The sequence below is a fragment of the Polyodon spathula genome, chromosome 2, assembly GCF_017654505.1.
Source record: "Polyodon spathula isolate WHYD16114869_AA chromosome 2, ASM1765450v1, whole genome shotgun sequence".
Lineage (NCBI taxonomy): Eukaryota > Metazoa > Chordata > Actinopteri > Acipenseriformes > Polyodontidae > Polyodon > Polyodon spathula.
The window spans coordinates 30,950,618-30,975,130 of NC_054535.1; the positions used below are offsets into that span (position 1 = coordinate 30,950,618).

The 24,513-nt window shown below is 38.7% G+C and overlaps 1 protein-coding gene across 1 annotated transcript; it reads right to left on the reverse strand.

Moving 5' to 3' along the window:
* Positions 1–4,167: 4,167 nt before the first annotated feature.
* Positions 4,168–24,197, reverse strand: LOC121295249 (Golgi-associated kinase 1B-like). The gene is made up of 4 exons (XM_041219694.1): positions 23,209–24,197; positions 12,544–12,758; positions 9,491–9,717; positions 4,168–6,954 (listed from the first exon to the last, which is right to left on the reverse strand). The coding sequence occupies exons 1-4, from the start codon at positions 24,149–24,151 to the stop codon at positions 6,747–6,749; spliced, it is 1,593 nt and encodes a 530-aa protein (XP_041075628.1). The 5' UTR covers positions 24,152–24,197; the 3' UTR covers positions 4,168–6,746.
* Between the last annotated feature and the right edge of the window lie 316 nt (positions 24,198–24,513).

Sequence of the window (24,513 nt, forward strand, 5' to 3'; positions counted from 1 at the left end):
CAGGGGATAATTAACAGTAAAACAATTGACACTAATGTGCTTTTGCACATATTTTTGGCAGGGAGGATGTTAACCCCCTCCCTGCCTTGTTACACATCCTCCCCTTTGTCTTTACAAGACACTGGCCATTTAACAGCCACCTCCCTCCACCCTTAAAAGACCACCCACCCTCAAGTCCACAAATGTCAATTTTCGCCCTCTTCCACGGACGGGCTTGAGGGTGGGCTGGTCTCTCCGGTGCTTCCAGGGAGGGCAACACGGGACCCCACCAGGATGACTGGGGCGGCGACCGAGGAACAGGCAGCTGCAGCAATGGGCAGAGGGCTTCACCTGGGGACCGGAGCAACGATGTCCGATCATCCAGGGGGAGCAAAGCAGCTAACAGGGGGAACACAAGCGATGTCTGGCAGCAGCTTAGCATCGTCTGGGTGCTCAGGGAGATCGGAGTAGGGAACTGGGGTCAGAGGTCTGGCCGATGGTGCAGACTCCTGGTCTCCAGGTCTAGCGCAGGGAGGTCTAGGCAGACCGGCAGGGTGTCCAGGAGCAAGGGGCAAGGTACCACCTACAGTAGTGCCAGACTATATCGCAGGGGTAGTGGTCGGGGCTGTGGTGGTGGGTTCTTCACCTCCTCGCCCTTGTTTGCTTCTCCCTCAGACGCTGGAGACAGCGGGGCTTCTCCCTCAGGCGCTGGAGGCAGCGGGGCTCTTCCTGCCTGCTCCACTTTTGGAGCAGCAGCTCCAGCCCTGTTGGCTCCAGCTCCCTTGTTTCCTCCCTGCCGTGTTATAATAGTCACTGCAAATGCTCTAACACTTGTTTGTTGGTTTATGCTGTAGGAACATCCACACTTTGATATCACCTTACTATGGGATTGAATGCCAGTTGTGCAATCTAATAGTGGCTGTATGAGATAGTCTCTCTCTCTCTCTCTCTCTCTCTCTCTCTCTCTCTCTCTCTCTCTCTCTCTCTCATCCTGTATTTTAATATACATTTTAAAACCATCAAATTTCCTCTGTATTTCTTAACACAATCACTACGGACCCCTAACACTGAAAACAGAAGCTTACAAAATAATTGCATTAATATTACCAGTCGTACACTTCCATTCCTATTATTCCCTTAGTAGTGTTGCACTTCATTTCACCTTTTCAACACCTTTTCTGTCAAAAAGCAACCAGCTGCTTCCCCTACTGACTGGCATGCTTTCAGCCACTAACAAGCTTTGACCCCAAAGACACAGCTGGCTTGAAATGACCTTGGAAGTGTAGTCATAACAGACTTCCTGATAGTAAGGCATGGAAACAGAGAACTTTCTTTAACGCAGCGTAGTATGACAAATTACAGTTAAACATGTTTCTTATAACAAAAAAATGACCGTCTTTCAAAAGTGAACATTTGATATGTAATTATTTTGTTTTCTATTTTCGTATTGTAAAATACACTGAATACTGACTGAGCTTGATGGCACAAATTAGTTTGATTTGTAGGGGTTTATAGTGGCAGCTGGTCTGGCAAACTGATGAATTTATTAACTAATAACAAGTGTACAGTTTATACCAAGATATCACATTTTATAACCAGGGTCTGTATCATTTAACAGCACGAGCAACATTGTTTGATATTTTTTGTGTGCAGCTTCACTTCCTCAAAGTATAAATTGATTTTTTCCAAACCCACAGGGTATTATTTTTGGACTGTGACTTAATGTCCTGTATGCCCTATATATTCTCCTGCAGATTCTCAGGATGTCTATCCCTAAAATATGCAATCACACCCTCCCTCACATGACTGACTTGTAGTCAGTCAGATGAGATATGTGATGTTTAGCCCCTAACTTAATCATGCATGTGGAGCTCACCATTCAAAAATGCTTCTCTAATAGGAGGCTTTGCTGAGGTGCCAGTAATTCCAATAACCAGATTAGAGGCTGATTTTATTCTCTCTGCTCTCATTAATCCTTCTCAGAAAGTTGCAGGATCTGTATGTATTTATAACATACTGTAACGATACCTCACAAATATATGCTGCCAGGGTCCAAAAGCATGCAAACCCTTTTTGTTTATTGGGAAATAATACAAATGTTTGTAGACTTTTATACTTTAGCATAATGTCAATCCCCTGAAAAATGAGGTATTCCTATAATAAACGTACTCACTTACTCAGCTGCCCTCCAGATTATTTCTCAATCACTTTTATAGCAAACATGTTGTTTCTAAATTGAGTTTTAATATTAATAAAATTATGTTAATAATTAACAAATATGAGCAAAAAAACAACTGTTATGAAACAGCTTACATTCATTACATTAATGTTATTTCTTCTGCTTAAAACATTACATTACAAGCCTTTGCCCACTGGAGAAAAGCCCAGTAGATCTGGCCTAGAGCTTTGTGGTTCTCTCATCTAAACTGTTGAATATTTAGAAAGGGATTAGAAAAAAAAACAAAACAAATGTTCTATTTTTAGTGGCCTCTCGCATTGCTGTTGTGTTCAGAATTCCGGTGTAACGTCATGTTGCATTGCTGTCTGCTACCATTTTGTAAGGATGACATGATTCTTTCCGAGTGATTACTTGTTGATCAATCTAGGATTTTAATGAAATACCTCCCCACTTTCAACTTTCAACTTTTAAATACACATAAGTCTTTTCTACAAAATAACATTTTAATGCTGTAGAATTCAACATGTATTATTGTGTGTGTTGGCATTTCATTTTGCATTCCAGTTTGCTGCAGCATTTATTTTGGATGCTTTTGTTGAGAGCTCTACCTCTCCAGGCTTAGTCTTTGTTTGCGTATCAGTGCATGTTTTCTTGTTATTGTGCTATCAAATGATAGATATGCCATTTTATTTTAAAGTTGAGATTAAAGAGAAAGTTTATGGCTGGTTCCTAAATCTGTTCATGATATGAAAATAGAAATGTGAGGTTCTAATTATTTGCTCTTTTGCCAGATTTTCAAAGCAAAATATGAATTATGTAAAAGAAGAATATTTTCTATCAACACTAACTACTAAGTAAACACTAACTACAGAAGCAAAAACATTGAAAGGGCAATTACATCTGCAAATTAAATATTTTAAATCCTTAAGTTTCTAATTACAATAAAAACCCTGTTATCGGGCTTAGTTTCTGCTAGTTTACTGTAATAGGTTTACTGACCAAGTAAATTACCAAGGTAATGCCAATAATAAAGCTCTAATCAGGGTTATATTGCTTAAATAGTTTCCAACCATTAACAACAATAGTGTACCTACTATACAGGAACTTTACATTAATCTAACTTGAATATCTAATAGCTATCAAGTCTTTCCAGGGGTTCATTTCCATGTCATGCATTATCAGAAATGACAGCTGCATGTATAGAGAAATCCTTATATGTATAAAATAAATAACCCTTGCAGAAGGCACGCAATGGAGATATGTTTCTACAAGCATCAGGGATTTCATCATGCTTCACTGCACAACAAATTCGTTTTATTTGAATAAACTTTTTAATGTTGATAATGTATGTGAATGTCATACAAATAGAGGATTTTCAGTCTAAAGCCTTTATAATTAATGTTATATATTGAAATGATGCATTTAACGATATCCCTTATGATCACAGGTTGTTTTACACTCTAACATTTCTTATAAAGCATGGTGCCTTTATCCTTATCTGCGTGGTGCAAACAAATGCAGACAGTTTGTCTGTTATGACTAGTCTTTCAATCTTGAATTTAACATCTACAGGAAGTTTTAAAGTGTAAACCCAAAGAGGTTTAAGGGTTCAGTTTGAAGTTGTTTGTAGTCTAGACCTCAGTCTCGCCCTTGTATGTCATCAAGAGTTATTCATAGCAACTATAATATGAAGTGATTTATAGACTGTCGTTAAAGAATCCTGTCAAGAACAGCTTCTCCAATATCAAACTGTATTACATTCATAAAACAGTGTGCACATATACTGAGGTAAAAAAAAAAAAAGAAAACACTTAGGGATTTTGTTGTGGAAGACAGCAAAAAAAAAGAAGGTAAGTGTACAAGTACTGCCCAGTTAGTACTACACATATTTTGACAGAAAAAAAATGGCCAAGGATTTTGGAAAGTATCCGACAACAATAATTTCATGCATTATATAAAAAGTGAAAGCCTGAAAAAAAAAAAAAAGAAATTACATAAAGCTCAAAAATAGCTAAAAATAAGCATCGAAAAATGAAATTAATAAAAACAGAAGAACAAACCTTTTCTTTCACATTTTCATAAATTTTATCACACAGGTTCTGTCAGCACTAATCTTAACAGTGGGGAAATTTCCATGGAGAAGGACAAAATAAGTCTCACCTGTGTCTCACTCTATTTTGGTAGTAATTTCAGGTTGTGTGTGTTTCCATGTAGATTTCTTCCTAAGTAATTCTGTGTCTGAGTCACTCTCTACCGGTAACACCTGGGCCATGGTGCTGACCTGTTAACAGGGCGCTATCCTGCTCTGACACCAAGTGTGAAAAGGATAGCGTCACAGCCAGGCTGGTGAATGTCAGGAAGTAGATCCAGAGATAGATGCTGCGAGTTTAAGCGCTATTGCGCACTTTCAATAATAAAACAATAAACAAAACAAATAAACAAGTAAAAGGGTCAAAACAACAGTTAAACAACAAAACAATACAAAACACTTTTAATACCGTGGTTTCAGGACGAGTCGCCGCTTGCAATTAAACATGACTTCCTAAAACTCCCCTGAGCACCAACAATAATTTCTCACTATTTTAGAGCACCGCACACAAACACAGACATTAATTCTAACATTAAAACCCGTGATCACCCTTTTTATACGCCTGTGCCTGTGGCTGTGGCACAACACATGGCGTTGGGTGAATGCAGATCTAAAGGGGTTAAACCAACAAGAAAGATATGAAAAGGGTAGGGAATACAAAAGCATTAGCACAGCAGTATGTGGTCTACAATACATAGGCCTACAGTGTATTTGCAAGCACGCTAATATAGAGCTAGGTGTGGTGTACTTTCTAAAAGGTAATAGCAATAGGATGCAGTATTTAAATATCCATCTTATTTGCCATATCATTCATGTTTTGATTTTATTTATAAATCACATATTGCTAAATGCTTTAATGCTGAATGAGTTTTAAAAGAGTGATAACAAACGCTTAAGAATCCATTTAATTAAAGCATGTATGCATTAGGAAGATTATCACTAATCCTATATTCTTGTGATGGAGATCTTTTTTTGTTGTTGTTTGAATTCAGGAATGTTGGTTTTTCAAATGCATCACTATTGATTAAAAGTTGCTTAATTTGAACTATTTCCTTCTGTTACTTGATGTATTCCTGTGCTTTCGGTAACATGGTTGGGTTGCTATCAGACTGATAACGTTGCTAATGCAAAGAGAACATTTATTTTAAAGTCTTGGTTTTCTTCTTTTAAAGGGTTTCTCAAAGAGATTAAACAGTCTGAATTTATTTTTTTTAAAGAAATTAATTTTATTGTATTTCATAGAACTGTGTAAATTCCATTTATACTAAGAACATGTTTAAGCACACCAACTAAATGGAAACAGCATGGAAACTAGGCTTTTAAAATTTTTCTACATTGCCTTTTTATAAGAAGATATTTCTCAGTACATAAACTTCTCATACAGAGGCATGACAAACAACAGCATGTGCCCCACAGACTGTTGACATGAAACGGGTAAAAGCATGTTGGTCAGGGTGTTTAAATAGGGTATTAAATCCATAATAAAGCTTGACAATGAATACTGTATGCATATTAAATGAGTAGTGTCCCTTATACTTTACATATTAAGAAATGGTTGCAAGAATATATTTAAAATATTAAATATAGTGTGGTAGTAGCAAGCAGATTAAGCCAGTGTTTTCCCGCAACTAAAACCACTTTTTGGGAATGTAAACAAACTGTCTGATAGCATATAACTAAAGCACAGAAGGCAAAACACTGGAAGACTGGGTAGTAACAGATACAAGGAATTCTATTAGAAACCTTAATCATCTCAGCCATTCAGGTTCTGAGTAGGGCAGCCACCATCCTACTATAGCTATCTAAAGCTGAACAGACTTTAGTCTTGAAACCCACCACTGTCTTTCAATTCCAGAGTGGCCAGTATAGCAAATGGAAAATCTTTTTAGCCTTTAAAGTGGCGATAGCTATGTGTGGGTATATCAGTTCATTTCATACTAACTTTCTGTCCTATTGCTTTCACCTGTGCAGTTTTGAAAGATGCACATGTTATCATGAACATGCATATACAAGGATATCTTGTCCCTAGGTATTTCTTTCAAAACTGCACAGGGTCTAGTGCTGAATAACCTTAAACAAAGAACCCGATATCTTCAGCACAACATAAGGGAGACAATGATCAGGTAAAACACTACCAGGTAAGAAAATGGATGGGAAAGCCTTCCTTTTTACCAACCTATTACCCTTTCATTTGTTTCGAGTGAAAAAAAAAAACATAAAATCATACAATACAACTAAACCTATTTTTGGGGTGGGGGGATTCCAACACAAATACAAATTGGAATAATTAGCAGGACTGATCTCTATACTCCATTTGGGACTGGAAGTAATCCACATGTAAAATCAGACAATCCTGCCAAAATTAATGATGTAGCCTGATCACCTCATTCTCAGAACAACAATACTGTAGCTCTGTTACAGCTTCATGTAAATTAGACAGGTGCAAGATAACCAATGCACAGCTGTCTGGTCACGAGGCTCAGCAAATTACTGCAGCTTTTACTCATTCATAGGTATAACTTTGATCCCATGCGCATTAATGTAAGTAAGGAGAATCTTTGCCCTCCTTTCGATCACATCAATCAGCTTCTCGATTCCTTGGCGGCCTCCCTGACTTTCCCAGTAAACTTTATCAAGAAACAAAGACTGGAGGAGCCGCTCTCGCAGACGTTGACTCTTCAGCACAGAGACTGCAGATTCAGGGAGCCTGTGGGGAACAACAAAGATGTAACAATTACAAAAAAAAAAAAAAGTTTTCAATTTTTCCCACACTTTATTAACATTTCTTAGTGCTTGGACACAGGACTAAATCTTATGTTGCTTCCTCTAATGCTCACATGAGACATTCCTCCTCTTCGGCCATCTGCACAAGTGCAAGGGAGGGCTTCAATTGTGCAATTGTGTTTTTAAATGTATCGCAGGGATACAGTAGTTGTGCATGATTAAGAAGTTCTGCATTCCATATGTGTGTGTGTGTGTGTGTATGTATGTATGTATGTATATGTAGTGGCAGAACAAAAGCTCTGCATGTAAATAAAGTCTGGGTGATATTTGTGTTTGGTGGTGGTTGGCAAGGACAGGGTTAATTCCTGTCCCTGCCAAAAACATGTGAGAATGTGGCTGTTCCCAAATGAGATAATTGGTGTCAAACTTCGAACAGTCACATACTATAAAAGAGAGTTTCCAGGTCCATTAGAAAAGAGATCACCAGGGAGCTTGGATGAGAAGAAAAAAAAAGTGCATGGAAGTGCTTCAATGTGCAGTTCTTGTGCCATATACATATAGTCTGTAATTAAAGTTATTTTATTTATTTTTTATGATGTACACGAAAGGTTAAAATAAGTAAAAAAGCATATATTTCAGGACGTTTTGGACAAAAGCCCTTCTTCAGCCATGTAGATGATGTCATGATTATGCCAGAATAGAATGTTCATTCCAAGAGGTTCCAAAGTTCTTAGTTTGAAGATGAACTCAGGTTCCCTTTGTCCCGTAGCACTGACTGAACCCACAGATGGTGTTGCCTTCAGCAGTGTGATTATCACTGGTGAAATGTCGGGCTGCTGGATATATACTAGTGTTGCTTCAAATTCTTAATATATGTTCCAGAAAGTGGTCTACTACATGCCCAATTAGTTTCCCCAGTGTACAGTTTGTTGCATGTCCAGATAGTGCAGCATACTGTTCTTTTAGAGGTGCATGTAAAAGGTTCATTAATGTTGAATGATGCCTCATCCCTGTTCGGGTGTTAATGCATTTATAGGTAATACCTCATGGTCTATTGCATGGAATTGTGCCTTAAAAGCTGGGGGGCTAGGGTCGGCCAGGATGTCCTCGGCTCATCACGCACCAGCAACCCCCGTAGACTGGCGCCTGCAGGCCTGCCTGTAAGTTGCCATGAGTGTGTGGTCCTCCAACACTGTAGCTCTGAGGTGACTGCATGGCAGGCCTGCAGAGTGAAAAGAAGCGGACGGCTGATGGCACACGCTTCGGAGGACACATGTGTCCGTCTTCCTCCCTTCCGTGTCAGCATGGGGGTGGCAGTAGTGGGCCAGGTTGAAATAAACAATAATTGGGCTTACCAATTTGGGGAAAAAATAATAATACAATATGAAATAGCAACAAGTTAGAATTACATATTAGATCTACAGTACATGTGCAAACTATGCAGTCTTTACACTCATATATATATATATATATATATATATATATAATATATATATATATATATATATATATATTTTGTTCTTTGAAATTTTGAGGAGGCATTGCCTCCTCTGAGGAGCCTCCATTGATCTACACGTTGTTTACTGTTATTTTATAATGCATCCTTTCTGTTTATATCAGGAATGACCCTCAGCAGGTTCAATTAAATAATATATAACCTGGCTGGAGTTGTGCACCACTGCCCTGCACAATAAATAAGGAGTGAAAATAAAGTCAAACAGATCCGCAGCAAAACAATAAGAAACTTATTTTTAAACCATTAAGGCTGTACAAGAAGCACAGGAAGGTCTGTCTGTTTTGGTACAAAGTTATATCCACTGACACTCTGGCAGTAACATGCTAACATTTAAAGGAAGCAATGCCAATATCATGTACATTACAGTATCTTTCACCAAGGGCTAAAGTTATGACGTGATACCTTTTATACAATAGACTTACACAGCTGAATACAGCTCGATTTAAATGCAGGATGCAGATGTGAATGGCAGTTATGTTAATTCAGGGAATGACTGCAATTCATTACACCCCCTCCTTCAGCTGCTGTCCTAGTTAACAAAGTCAGAATAGTCAATAGTACTGTATATCAAGCTATTAAAGAAGAAGTATCACAGTTTTGGGAAACAAATGTGACTTTGAATGAAACAAATGTGACTTTGAGTCTTTATTTAGATTGAATGCTTGTATCAAAGACTCTTAACTGTCAAACAAAATATTATATTACATTGGTATTTACTGGAATGCCATGGGTTTTGCTTTTGTTTTGTTTTGGTACTCTTGTGGATTTTATGCTATTTTATAATAAACTGATTGAGGCTTATTTATTTATTTACCAAAATAGCACTGCTGCAAACACAATAAATAAAGGAAACAGATAATAAAACCATGTTTTGAAAAACATAAACACACACACACACACACACACACACACACACACACATAATAAAATATATATTTGGGAAATTAATGCCTTGATATTAAGTTTTAATTAGAAGACCCATTTTTGTGCCAGGTATACTCACTCCTTAATGCCTTTCAGCAATTTAAAATCCAGATTGTCTTCACTTCTGTCAAAATATCCCCTATTATCAATGAAAACCAAATGCCTCGGATCCAGTTTTCTCTGAATAATATGCACCAGCTCAACGTTGTCTTGGTCATCACATTTCAGATACAAGCCTCTCTCTACACAGGTATCCTCCTTTCGAGGTTTGAATCCACAGCAATTCCTGTCAAGGCGATTATAGACCTGTGATAAATAAATACATACATATGTTTTAGGTGGAAACAGCAAAGTATATTACTATACTGTAAAAGTATATTACTGTAAGCATTGATTAAGTTGTTTGCTATTAAGACTCAATATGGTTATGTATAGCATATTAGGTACAGTATTCATCTAATAAGTGACACAAGCGGAAATACCAAGCATGGAGTAGGTCAGTGATGACCGAACAAATTAGACAACTATTGTACCTAATAAACTACAATCAATGATCCTATTCATACCACAAGTACTTTATGTAAAATTAATTGAATTTGGTTTATTTTGTACAAAGCCATTGTGCGTAACTTATGGGTATTAGCAGTCACCTATGTTCTCAATAATGGGTGGGGCAGAAAATTTAATGAGAAGAGTAAAAAAGATGCTAATGTATACCAGTCAAACAAATCAACGTTTACAAGTTTATACAAGTTTACCACAATACTTTTGCACCATATTTTGGCAGGTTTTATTTCCCATGCTTTTCCCATGATTATTCTAGGCATTTACCATAGTTTAGCCTGGTTTGCCATGTTTATTAATATGCTTTACCGTACCTCCCTATTCTTTACAATCCTTACATATGCTTCACCATGCTTTGACTGTGTTTTATTAGACAGTGCTAAGCTGTTATTATGGGAAACTCTTATAAGGGCACCTCCATTGCAATTTTTCTTTTAGTGTGAACATAAACTGAATAAAGTTCAAAGAATTACCATGTTGAGCTAGTCAGTGTTTTATGATGTGGCATTTGTTCTCTTTTATTTGATTAGATTTTTAGCCAATACTTTATCAAGCAACATGATAACGGCATAGTGCTGTTACAATGTTTTAAATCAACAAAAATAATAATTATTATTTAGTTTATCATATATTCTGTCAAGTGGATATACTGTATCTGGATCCATCTTTCAGGGGAAACACTGAAATCCATCCCAAGACAAACACTGTATTTATTTCTTGATTAAATAGACTATATACCACAATCAATCATTATTTATTAAGCGACTAAAAATTCATTTTAAGAGGGATTGTAGCAAGGGGAGATCTGTGCTGACTCTGCTGGCAGTTGTCCAACACCCTCCTGACGGTCACGGCAGTGACACGGGGAGGTGGGAAGGGGGGTGTGGCTTCCCCTTTCTCTGAGTGGCCGAGAGGCAGGTCTTGAGGGAATTGTTAGCCCTATAAAATAACACTCTGCTGTTCCCTCGGGTTTGCCCTTTTAGACGTGCTGTGTGTATGGAAGCGCTGTTCTGGGACTACGAACTGCCGGGAGAAACCAACCCGGGAGAAACCAACCCGGGAGGAACGACAGAGTCATAGTGGTAGCGGGGAAACACTGGGCAGAACCCCGAAGTACTGTGTGTTATAGGCTGAGGGAGCGGGGAGTGTAGGACGGTGACCCGGGTCGTGCGGATAGCGACGACCAGGGTAAAGCTGCAAAGTGCAGCACCTTTTGTTTGTAGTTTTATTACAATGTTTTATTTTCCCTTTTTCTTTTGCCTTTTGTTTTTCATTATTATTTGAGCACCTGCAAGTGCGCCCGCAACTGGCTTAAGTACCGGGATTGGTATTTCCGTGGTCCTGTCTATCATTGTTGATATTCAGGCCACAGACAACAGCGCCCTCTGCGGGCTAAAACAAATCACTGACTAGAGTCAGTAAAGAAATAAAACTGGGCACCTGTGTGGTGTTTCAATTACACCTGTCTGTCTCGTGTGTGTCAGTGAATTACCCACCACCCTTCCATAGGGACAAACAACCCTGCATGGTTATTGCCCTTGAACGCAAAATATTGCAATCCAATTCGCATTTTCCAGGATACACATTTTAGAATTAGAAAACATTAGTTGTGCTAGTTTTAACTAACCCAAAACTTAACAAAGAAAATGTTTACCATTGTAGGTCAAGGATTAAGAAAAGCAAATGCACGACAATGCATCATTTGAAAAATGTTAATAAACAGATGTTTTCTTTGAAAAAGGACAAATATTACTGCAAAAACAGTGAGGCCTGGAGTAACCAAAACCATGCCGTGCTGACAGTATAGCGCTTCAATTTGGTCTGACTTAATCAGACTACAAATCTTGTTTAATCATTTAAATCATTTTTAGATAATCCTTACAGTGAGATCTTTCTTTCATATACCATTGCTGGGAAGTTGATAATGGAAAAATAAGTATCAAATAGACCTTTTTGTGCTGCGAGACAGCATTGTTCATCTATGTACCATTCAGACAAGCTTTTTAATGCTAGAATCCCCTCAAGTTAAAAGGTCAGATAATTCAAAAGTCAAAGTAGCATAGATAAATGCCATGGGTGTTTGGTGAGACCATCAGGTCTATGGAGATGAGACAATACTGGTGACACTCTATAGCTTAATAACTGTATTGACTTCCATTCGCTTATTCTTGTTTTGTTTTTTTAGAGCCTGTGCAGCAGTGGGTAAAGCGAGCTGAAGCCTGGACTGGCAGCAGGCAGCTGTGGAGAATGCTGATGACTGTGTATCAGGATACATTTTACCAACATCTTGTGTGCTTCCCTGATCATGTTGTCCTACACTACAATATACTTGTGCAACTTACTGTTAAACAGTGCTAAACTCTTTTTAAAATCATGTATAGTCTTGTCTGTTGAGGTAAATGTCTCCTATGGTAATGAAAAAAATGTAATAACAACTTCATACATTGTCATTATGTGGTTAGGTTGGAAAAAAAAACAAAAAAAACAAAAAGAAAACAGAGCTATTGCCTGATACAAATATGAAGATCAACAGAATGTTATCACAAGGAATCTTAAAGTCTTATCTACCTGCAGCAGAAAATCAAAGAGGGCCAACTTGCTCCATTCAAAGTGGTGTATATTTGAACATCCCCACTCTGCTTTGGGCACTATACCACGGTGCCAACATTTTTGCTTAAGTGAGTGCTGGTAAGATCCCCAGTTAAGTCTCACTGTAGACTGTGCCTCATTGTCTGCTGGAGAGAGGGATGAATCCCACAAGATTACAGGACAGGGGTGGCCATCTGGAAAATAAAATAGATCGTTATCAGTTACTAACAACTTGACAAACAAAATAAATATTGGTTGATAAACTATTGCCAATTCTAACTCAATAATACAGTTAAGGAGTGAAAATAAGAAACCAATCACAAAAAAGCAAAACAAAATTGGGTCAACAGAGAAGCTCAAGGATTTTTTTTTTTTTTTGTGAGGACTGTTTAGCCAAGGGTTACAATCGCTGAGCTACTTACTCCAAATCATGATTAGTACAATTTTTTCAGGAAGAAAAAAAAACTCACCCAATAAACTTACCAAACCAGAAATAAACAACTCAGGAGTGTTAATTTAGGGGCTTGTCTTAATTGGTTTCTTACTTATTTTGAAATCTTAACTGATGTCCATTTTCCTTTCAGAATTTTCTTTAGCTAAATGACAATTTGGAAAAAAGTTTTAAGAATCTAGCTCCAGGTATCATCAAGATGTTAATTAGTGGTTCTGCAGAGAAAGGTATAACACCAGTGTGTAAAAAACTAAATGAAAGTTTTTTTTTTTTTTTTTTTTTTGATGTACACATAGGGTTTAAAAAACTAAAGAATTACATGTAATCCAGATGTTTCAGACACAGTACAGTAAACCTGTTTTAGTTTCTGTTTTACTGGAGGTGAGAGGGGAGGCAGACAAGCTGTGCAGTAAAATTAGTATGTGTACTTTTATACATTAAATTTAAATTTAGTGTGTATTTCCGATTTTTTTAATGTGTAAAAATGCCAGTTACTCAGCTTAGCTGGACCGCTGAACACGTCTGTACTGACAGGGTGAGTTTGTTGCTTGTTGGGTCAAGTCTAATTTAATTGAACCTACCATATTGGTCACATTCAACTTCAGATACCTTTTATTTAAATAATATACAGCTGCTAATGTACTTGTAGCCCCAGTGCTATAATGTTTAAAATAAACATGTCATATTGTATTTTGTGTATAGATATGCATTTGGAAGGAGTCCAGTCTGAGCCTGGTGGATGTAAGTTTTATTTTTATTTTTTTATTTAGTAGTCACCAATTAGTTTTTTGTTATTTTCTCCCCAATTTAGTAGTGTCCAATTATTTCTGCCACCCCTGAGCTGACTCGGGAGGGGTGAAGATGAGCACGATCTGTCCTCCGAAGTGTTTGCTTTTAGTTGCCAGCTTTTTTACACACTGTAGACTCACCATGCAGCCACCCAGAGCTACAGCGTCGGAGGACAACGCAGTCATCTTACAGGGAAGCCTACAGGCACCCGGCCAGACCACAGGGGTCGCTGGTGCGTGATGTGCTGAGAACACTCTGGTTGACCTAACCCTCCCTCCCCCTGGACGGCGCTCAGCCAATTGTGCACCGACCCCTGGGAGCTCCCATCCTTGATCGGTAAAAGAATAGCCTGGACTCGAACAGTCGACATCCAAACTATAGAACGAATCCTGCACTCTATGCAAGTACTTTTACTGGATGCGCCACTCAGAAGCCCCTGTATGTAAGTTTTCTATTGCAGGGACTTAAAGGTATCCATGGTTAGAAAGGTGAAATGGCCTACAATTGTATAGGTTAATTCTATGTGAAGAGTGCTGTATCAGCTAATATGAACTAGATGTAAACCAAAACCAAATGTTACATTGTATGGAATTCTATGGGATTAACAATGTGCTTGTTCAAAGCCAAATTAAGTGCTGAACTATATAAGCTTAGTGGAGACTATATTTCAGTGAACTGCTCGGGTTGAAATGGACCTCCGAACCTGCTCTGAAAGCATGTTCCCAGTTAAAGATAATGGCTAAATTACAATGCTGACTGCAAGTTAGGTGACTACCATTATTTGACTAGAAGAATGGGTTGCAATAATTGTGATGTTTCTGTATCTTTAATAACCAATTAATGCAAACAAATGTAATCATGTATGGACTATATCATCTGTTACGAATAATCTTCCATTAGTCAATAAACCATGTAATTTGGATAAAGTAGAATTGTCTGATTCCTTATAAATTAATAAAGTTACCACAACCATACAGTTTATCACTGACAAAGGTACTAACTACACTATATATAATACTAATTACACTATATCTAAAGTGTTTAGAAACACATTTTAGTATGTATATACAGTCAACCTCGGTTAACTCGACATTTTCGACTCATTTTTTTGCTTCTCACTCATGAACTGATACTGTAACCAGCTGCACTTGGTAGCTGTGAATGAATGAATGAACGGTCTGTTTCCAGTCAGAGGTCAAACACGTGAAACGACAATGTTGAGTTATCCACTAGTCTTTTTAATATTTTTTACTCCTTCAGTTGTTATGTATAATAACATTAATACTAACTAAGTAGTGATTTCCTCCCTGTTAAATGTTGTTGTCACAAATTGAATCATTTAACATCACTAGAGGTAGAAGGTAGACTCCCTCATGCCTCAAGCTAGTCACAGGATAACTCTGCCCCTTTCTTCTGGCTTGCTCTCTATACAGCAATGGGTGAAGGTCCTGCTGTCTGTACCTCATCTTGGTTTGTTGAAGGTGGTAGCAAAGATGCATTAGGATTGGTTTTAGCATCAATGTCCACATTGGAAGTTGTGTTTGGAGTGCTGTGTGCACCTCAACAGGCTCGGTCAGAGTTGGTGATATTTCTGCTACTGGATCTTCATTCTGATGGGTGCCAACACAATCCAGTAGCTGGTCTATATGATGTCTCTAAGACATTTCAGTTCCAACATCCTCCATGTATGAGACAGGTTCAGTTTTGGCAGTAACAACTCCTGGAATCCATTTATCTTCCTTATGATATTCCCAAGCAAGCACTGCCTGTCTGACATGAAATTGCCTGTCTGACATGAAATTGCCTGTCCTTCGCACTCTTTTGTCGTTGTGCTATCTGTAACTCCTGATTCTTTTCAACACGCAAAGACATGTCTGTTTTTAGCAAATCCAGTTGTGTGCGCAGCTTGCGTTTCAGAAACAACATTGCTGGAGATTAATTTGTTGTTGCAAGAGGAGTGTTTCTATACACAAGTAAAAAGTTATCTAGTTTCTGACTAGTGGTAGCACTTCCCTTCGCTGATTCCAGTGCATGTTTCATGGTCTGGACAAACCGTTCAGCCAAACCATTAGTTTCTGGGTGGTATGGGGCAGACCTGATATGTTTTAACCCATTGGTTTTCAAGAATGCTTCAGACTTACTAGAGACGAACTGTGGGCCATTGTCTTACAAGCTGTTCTGGAATACCATAATGACTGAATAGTCCATGCAGAACCTGAATGGACTTTGCAGCATTGGTGGATTCCAGTATGAAAACTTCAGGCCACTTCGAGTGAGCATCCACCACGATGAGAAACATCTGTCCATTAAAATGACCTGCAAAATCAATGTGAATACGTTGCCATGGTCTACTTGGCCATACCCATGGGTGGAGAGGTGCACGACTTGGCATATTTTCAACACGTTGACATGATGTGCAAGATTAGCCTTTTCCTCAATTTGTGCATCTATTCCAGGCCACCAGATGTAACTTCTTAGGATAGGTGGAATCTATGATGGAATTTTTAATACTATTCCAAGAGCCTCCTTCTCAATTTGCGCATACTTCTACTCAGCATTAGTGAGAATCCTGTATGCAACCACAATTGGTCTTTCTTCTCCACCAGGAAGGATATGAGAAATAACCGCCCCCACTCCATATGGCGAGGCATCACAAGCAAGGGTAAATGGAAGATTTCCATCATAGCGAGTGTGACAAATTGCCAGTCCCTGTGTGTATTTTCTGTTATATGTTGCATGTGGTGTGTTTAATGATGGTGTATAGTCATTGGTACACAGGATATAAACGGGTTTGTGTAACACAAGTGTTTAAAATGTATATTTGTATTTAGGCACGAGGATTGCATAGCACTTCACGTGCAAGTAAAATGTAATATGTGATCATGGGGAATTGCACTTTATTAATTCACATGCAGTTGTACTGAGACTCCAATTGAATGATTGATTACCAGTTGAGTCTCGGTACAGCTGCATAAAAGCAGCATGTTTTTACATACTCGGGGTTGTGTGTTCGGTGAGTGGAGAACGGGATTGGAGACGGAAGTAAAGAGAATAATAATAATAATCGTTAAAAAAGAAGCTCACCGTGTTTTGTCTGTTTGGTCCGTTTTGTTTGTCTGCTCAGCTCAACCAAACTCCACCTCTCTCTTTGTTTATTTTTCTGTTTCTGGTCGGACGTTCCCCACTCCGGCCGTCTTTGTGACACGAGTTAAACATCTGATGACACTAACTGTTCCTTAGCTATCTTAAATGACTTTTCACAGTTCTTAGTCCATTGCCATTGCTTTCCTTGACACAATAAAGCATGTAATGGACATAGAATGGTTGCTAGGTTAGGTATAAACCTACTGTAGTAGTTTAGCAGTCCTAGAAATGATCGTAACTGTCTCACATTTCCTGGTGTAGGCGCATCCACGATAGCTATTACCTTTCCAGGAGACATGTGTAAGCCCATAGCATCAATGTTGTGTCCTAGAAACTACAATGACTTATTGAAAAACTCACACTTGTCCTTCTGAACACGCAGGCCAAAACCTTCTAGGTGTTGAAGAACAGCATCTAGATTCTTAGAATGTTCAGTCTCGTGTCTAACTGTGACCAGTATATCACCAAGGTAGCAATGAACACCAGACAGTCCCTTTAATACTTGGTCCTTCGCCCTGTGGAACAATGCAGGAGCTGAAGCAATACCAAAAGATAAGCGGTTGTAACAGTACAGACCTTTCTGTGTTGTAATAGTCAGGTACTTCCTAGATTGCTCCTCCACTGTCATTTGTAAGTAGGCATTGGACAAATCCAACTTACTGAAGCACTGACCTCCCAATAGATAAGCAAACAAATCTTCAATGTGAGGGATTGGGTACTGTTCAATACACAGAGCAGGGTTTACCGTAACCTTGACGTCACCACATAGCCTCACTGTGCCATCCTTCTTGATAACAGGTACAATCAGTGTTGCCCAATCACTGAATTGCACCGGTGACACTACTCCATTTTCTAGCAACTGGGTCAGTTTAGTATCCGCTTTGGGCTTGATTGCATATGGTACAGTGCGTTTTTGGCAAAAATTTGGTTTGCTGTCAGGTTTCAGTTATCTTAGCCTCAATTCCCTTCATTGTGCCCAGTTCCTTTCTGAATACAGAGCTATGTTTAATCAGAACTGCTTCCAAATTGCTTGGCTGAGTTAAGGATTGTATTTCTTGACAGTTAAGATTAATTTTCTTAAGCCATTTCCTACCAAACAGAAGTGGAGAATCTCCCTCAGCAACATATAGCTGCAGTAGCTCAGTCTGACCATTAATCTTTCCGCTGGGCAAAACTAATTCTCCAGTGTTTTCAACACTACGTTGGTATGCTGCAAGGAAAGATTACTTAACTTGTCTTCATACATTTTCTTTGATATCAAGGACACAGGAGCACCAGCATCCAGTTCCATTTTCAAAGGTTTTACCTCAGTTTCTGTTGTGACCCAAATATTGGTTGTTTCCCCTTTAAGAGTAAGTACATTCAAAGCCAATTCGGTATCTGTGTCAGCATCATCATCACTTAACTCATTTACTTCCAGCTACTGCATACTTTTCTTCCTCAGCTTGCTACTCCCTTTTACTATGCATGTTCCCATTTTCAGACTTTTTCATTTTGCAAACCCATTCTTTGTGACCTTTCTTGCCATAACAACGGCAGTTCTTTTCTTTAAACCAGCACTCTCTGTCACTGTGGTTATCCTTCTCCCAGCGTCAGAAATTACTCGACTTGCTTCTCTGTGTCAACGCTAGCCTATTTATATTAGGCGAAGCGATTAGTTGTTGAGATTCTCTAGCAGCCGTCTCCGTTGATACAGCAATCTCTACTGCTTTCTTAAACATGAATTCAACTTCAAATAAAAGACGTTTCTGGATTGCTTCCTTTCTCAATCCACATACCAAGATCTCTTAATGTGTCGTTAAGATGTATGCCAAACTCACGGTGATCTGTTAATTTTTTAACATTGCTATATACTGCAAAACAGAGTTACCCCCTTCTTGATTACGTCTGTGAAAATGAAAACTTTTGGCTATTACTAGAGGTTTAGGGGGAAAATGTCCCTGCAGCGTTTATAGCTTTTAGCACCAGGCTTTTTGGGCGCTATCAAACTCCTTTACAGGCTGTATGTCTTGCCCCCAATCACACTTAATAAAGCCTCAACTCGCCATTCTGTTGGAATGTCATTTGCTGTGAGAAAGTGTTCAAAACGTTCGATATAGGTGTTCCTGTCTTCTGCATTTTCATTGAAGCAGTCAGTCGTTCTATGATTGCCGCCATTTCCTCTGTCTTCCTCCCTTGTGCGTGTAGTCGTCGTCCCTCATCCGGGTAATTAAAGTTATTTAGACAAACTGTGGCGAATCAATTATTGCCGGCAGCTGTCCAGTAACTTAAAACGAATCCTTGTCACCAATTTATGTTATGTATAATAACATTGCTATGTTATGTATAATAACATTGTTATGGAACCATAGCATGGACACGTGGTATGGTTCAACAACTAGTCTCTTTATTGTTCCCTCATAATTAGGGGTCTACTTAAATCATGGTAAATCTATGTATTTTTCACAGGTAGGTTGCGGAATAAAATTAGGATTTAGCGAACCTGTTTAAAAATTAAACAAACCTAAGTAGACAGTATTTTAGAACACTATAAAGCCTAAAAATAGTGGTACTTGCTTCCTTACTAAAACTGAGTGCTGTCATTTGTTAAAGGCAAGCATGCAGCACCCCCTGCAGTTGACTTGCCCATACATTGAGACTGCACGTTGCAGTCAAAATTATAATATAACTGTATAATTTTACTCACCAACGTTAAACTTTGTCGAATTCCACTTTGGAGTTGCTGTCCGCAACAGCTTATGAAGGTCCTAGCGAAGATGTTTTTGTCTGTATAAATTTGAGGAAATAATGGAGTGCAACATATTGTCAGCTGGCTTGAATTTAACGCATCCACCAGAAAGGCTGACACACTGGGAAGTGAGCAGCAGACCGTTGATGGTATCTGTGATGAGCCTGTTGCGTGGCTTCGTTTTAATTAGATTAACTTGTGAAAATACCTGTTCGCAAGAAGCATTTGAGAGAGGGAAAACGAGACTATCAAGGGCAAATGTTGCCAGTTCCATCAGCATTCTACTGCCTCCAAGATCCTCCAAAACCAGTGCATTGTACCAGAACTTGTCCACATCCATTCCTTTAAAGTTCTCTGGCAGTTTCATCAAGGTTTCATGAATTTGCTTCCACTGGTCATCGATGAACTGGAGTGTCAGTGTTCTCAGCATCCATGATTTGTGGTACTACTAGTAGAAATGGCAACAAGGAGGGGGTACCATAATCTTAAGCCCTGATCTGTAGCCACCGACGGGGTTGGGCATTCAATGTGAGTGAGAACTGGGTCATCAAAGTTGAAGCATTTCTTTATTTCAAGGCAAACAGTCACAAGGAAGCACTGACAGCGAACTCGAAAGTCCATTAAGATGTCCTCCTGGTTGCGATTTGAATTTCCTTGTGTAAGGAGCTTCACTTGCTGCATTACTTTAACACCCAGGTACATGTTGGTAAGAGGTATGAATTTGGATGCATCTTCAGGATCCATTTTGCTGAGTGGTGTCATTAGGACATAATTTTCTTTCATGTAGGACTGGAGAATGTCTGAGTAAGTCTCAACCATTTTGCTGTGTAGAGTGGTAATTCATTTAAATTTGTAAACTTTGGAAGACTCCATTCCAGGAAGCAGTAGTAAAGGCGAAGTGATGCAGCATTTAAACAGTTGTTCAATCGAGCTTCGAGTCCCTGTGAAGTGAAGAACAGGCGGGGGGCACCCCACTGGCTAGATAGCCGCTTTACAACTTGCTGGAGTGATAGCCAGCGTGTTTGTGAGGGCTTCAGCAGTTATGGGGGTTCCACACTGCAAAACTCTTGAAATTCTTGGAACTGGGCTACACGTTTTGCACTGTTCTTAAATTAATTGTAAACATCTCTTGCTAATTCCTCACATCTGCAAGAAAGCTGCTTGCACACCTCACTAGCGCAAAAGTGCAATGAATGGCAAATGCAACATTGCACTAAGATGCCAGGAAAATCATTCTGCATGCGACTGGCGACTGAATTATTTTTAGCCATCATTGTGTTGCATCAGTCAGAGCCGAAACCAATAATGTTTGCAAGTGGTACGCCTGCATTACTGAATGTTTTAATTGTTTCCACATACAGACTTTCTGCTGTGTCTCCTTTGTGTGCAGCATCCGAATCTTGGCCTGAAAAAACCTGAACGAGCTTCCAGAAGAGGCTCTGAATTGACTTTGTAGCATCATGGAAAAATGCACGACAATGCAGAGGGTTTTCACATTGCCAATGTCAGTCGACTCGTCAATTAGAAAGCTGAATTTCTTGCCTTTGAGGATTACACAAAGGTCCTCAAAATAACAATCACCAATGACATGCTTTGTGATTGCAGTAGCCTTTGGTGGCCAAGACTAATATTTTGCGCTACTTTTGAGTCCTTAAAAATGTCTTTCAGCACATGAGTCAAATGATCAGCAGCTTGCAAGGTTATGTTTATGCTCAGACTAAAATCCAGAAAGCTTCAGCTCTGAAGTTTTAACAGCAGTTTCTAAATTTATTTTTTCAGTGCTCACATGCTGACTGACATCTGATTCGGAACCAAACATTTTACTTTTGCTTGGTGCTTCTTTGATTGTAGATGGTTTTTCAGAACGCTATGATCTGCAGTTATTTGCATTTTACAGCAACGGCACGTTGCTCTTGTTGTTTTGATGTAGATCATAAACTGCGAGGTGAATTTCACAGTGACCCCTCAATTTCACAATTTCTGCGAAATTGCGATTTAGGTGGACCCCCTACTCATAACATACACTGAAGAACTGAGCCTGCTCCGTGAGCTATGCAGATACTACCAGTAGGTGGCAGCAAAGAACTAATACTCTTAATATATAGGTGTTGAGTTATCTATCCACCAGTCCAGTAAACAGAGGTTGACTGTACTTTACATTATACGGTTTATTTTGGTAATCCTTGTGTTTTGTGTGTCCACAGTAAAGTCTAAAACAATTAAAATATGCTCTAAAATTTTTAACATTTGGGTTTACAGTGTATGTTTAATCCTTCTTCACTACACTTTGCTGAAAACAAATATTATGTGATATTCTCTGTGTATTACATAACATTTAAAAAAAAATGTCAGTGTAGTAGTAGTAGTGTAATGTCAGTGTCCCAGCTTTGGACCTTATATAACAACAATAAACAATAAGACAATTACAGCTTACATAACAACAATAAACAATAAGACAATTACAATATTGTATTTGAATAATAGTTAAAACAGCTTTCAAGAAACAAATTGCTAGAAATCACAAATTGCTGATACAGTCTGCTGAAACTAAGAAAGTTTGAAAAAGGTGTTACCTTAAGTAATATGGAATTACCCTTTTCACATGAGCTAAATCAGGGGGAAGCAACTTGGTCAACTCTAGTCCTACTCCTTTAATACAAAATCAAACCAATTAAACTGCCCAGGTTCTAAAGTACTTCTGAAATAATTACACCTCTTAAATCTAGAATAGAATGGTACTCCAGCATCAGAGTTACATACCAGTGTCCTAAATGATGATAAACATGTGTTGAAAGCATTATTGTAATGACATATGCTGGATGGGTAATACCAGGAGAGCTATTCCAGTCCAGGTTTAATAGGTTTTACAGTATTTAAATAGTCAACTGCTTTGAGACCTTAAACCTAAGTCAAATTGGTTCAGAACATGGATGGAACAAATACCTAGTGTGTAAAGGCCAAGAAATGTGACAATATATGCCCTGGCATTGCTGAAGTGTAAAAATAGCATGGTCCTTATTTTCGCAGCTACGTTTTTATTTATATAAATGTCCACAGATGATAAATTCTTAGCACAGTACAGTAATAATAATGTAAGAATCGCCTGTCATTAGTTTTGATCACCTGTTGGAAGTTGTCTAGTTTAGAGAAATGAATGTAGCTTAGTTTACCATTCAGTGCAGTTTAGCAAATGCCGAGGACTTGGCCATTAAAATTACCAGTAAATGAAATTTCTGGGTTAAAACTTGTGTGGTAATGGGATTCCAAATACTGTACCAACCAAAAATATAATACATAGTACTGTACTCTACTATACGTTTCAGTTTTTAAAGTGACAGCACGAAATATGTGTTCATTAAAATATGTCAAAACTGGCGTTATGTCTGCTTCCTCTTAACAAAGTTTTAGGTTTGCAGAATTGTTGTATTAATATTTGTGTCTAGTATGAAGTTTAATATGGACTGTATACATTTACTGTAACTGTATTACTTAAAAAAATAAACAGAAATAAAGATTGTGTTCATGGCATTACCTTGAAAAAGGGTAAATCTCCTGCACACAGCTGGAACACTTCTATTCAGTCCCAGGATCCTATCCAGGTGGAAAGCAAATACTTCACTCATATCCATGGGTCTCTTAATAAGGCCACATCGTCCTCGACAAAAATATATTTCTTCCACCCCGGTGGTGCTTTCACCGAAGGCCCTCAATGCACCTGTACTTTTAAACTGGATCAAGCCCCGATTTTTAGAAGGGTCTTCTTGAATTGCTGTGACATTACAGTTAGCCAGAATGCGCAGGGCTTCAATATCCTCTTTGCTTAACCAAGGAGGTGCACTCTCACTGTATATCCTTATATTACTGTCTAGCCCATCCATCCTCGTCCTCTGGTGTGGAATTAAACGTTTAATATCTGAACTAACTTGTACATTTGATTGCACCGTTTTGTTTGCATTTTCATCTTCGTAGCCCTTGTTATTATTTGATACCAACCTTTTGTCTCCACGGAGGTGACCGGCATCCCTCAAAGATTGTAACGCATTCTGGTCAACTTGTGCTTTTTTAATAGAGTGTTTCCTCCGGAGTTTCGGTCTCACAGTCCCCCTGATGTTTGCAGGCTTGCTGCGTTTGGATTTCAGTGTGATATAGACAACATTGGGCTGTAATGAAAAAGATATATCCAAAGAGGTTTCCCCAGCGCGCACAGCGCCCGGACCCTGTGAGCTTTCCAAAGGGGGTTCGAGCTTTGGCACATGGATCTCTCTGCTCCTGTACTTCTGTCTTTCAGATACCATGTCCTGGGGGACCCCTTGTCCTACTTGAGCAACAAGAAAAAATGCATATATGAAACAAGCACTGCCGATCAGCACATTCCTTTTTGACCTCAGACGTCTTGTGTTGCATATCCTTAGAATCCTGGCACAGGGGTGCAATACAAGCGAGTTTATTATTTTGCCTTGACGAATTAGAGGCATGTCAATTGTGATCAAGCATTATGGACTAAGCGTAATGTCATCAGATTCTGTTTAGGGCGGTGCAGGACTTGTGAATCTCATTTCCAATGTGTTGCGTGGGCGATTTGTAGTCTGTAACTAACAAGGGATACCCCTCCAGGAGCAGGCTAGCTCTAGACTTATCAGTCAGGCTGAAAAGTGATTTGTTTCTCAAAACGAACAGACAACTGTGCAAACAAAGTTGACTGAGCCAACGTGTGAACTAACATAGAGCGAAAAAGAGACAATATCTGATCGTGCTGTGAAGCTAAACAAAATAAAGCAAATGAATGAGTGTCATTGATGTGTTTTGGGATATGTTATTTACACATGTCCATAGTATT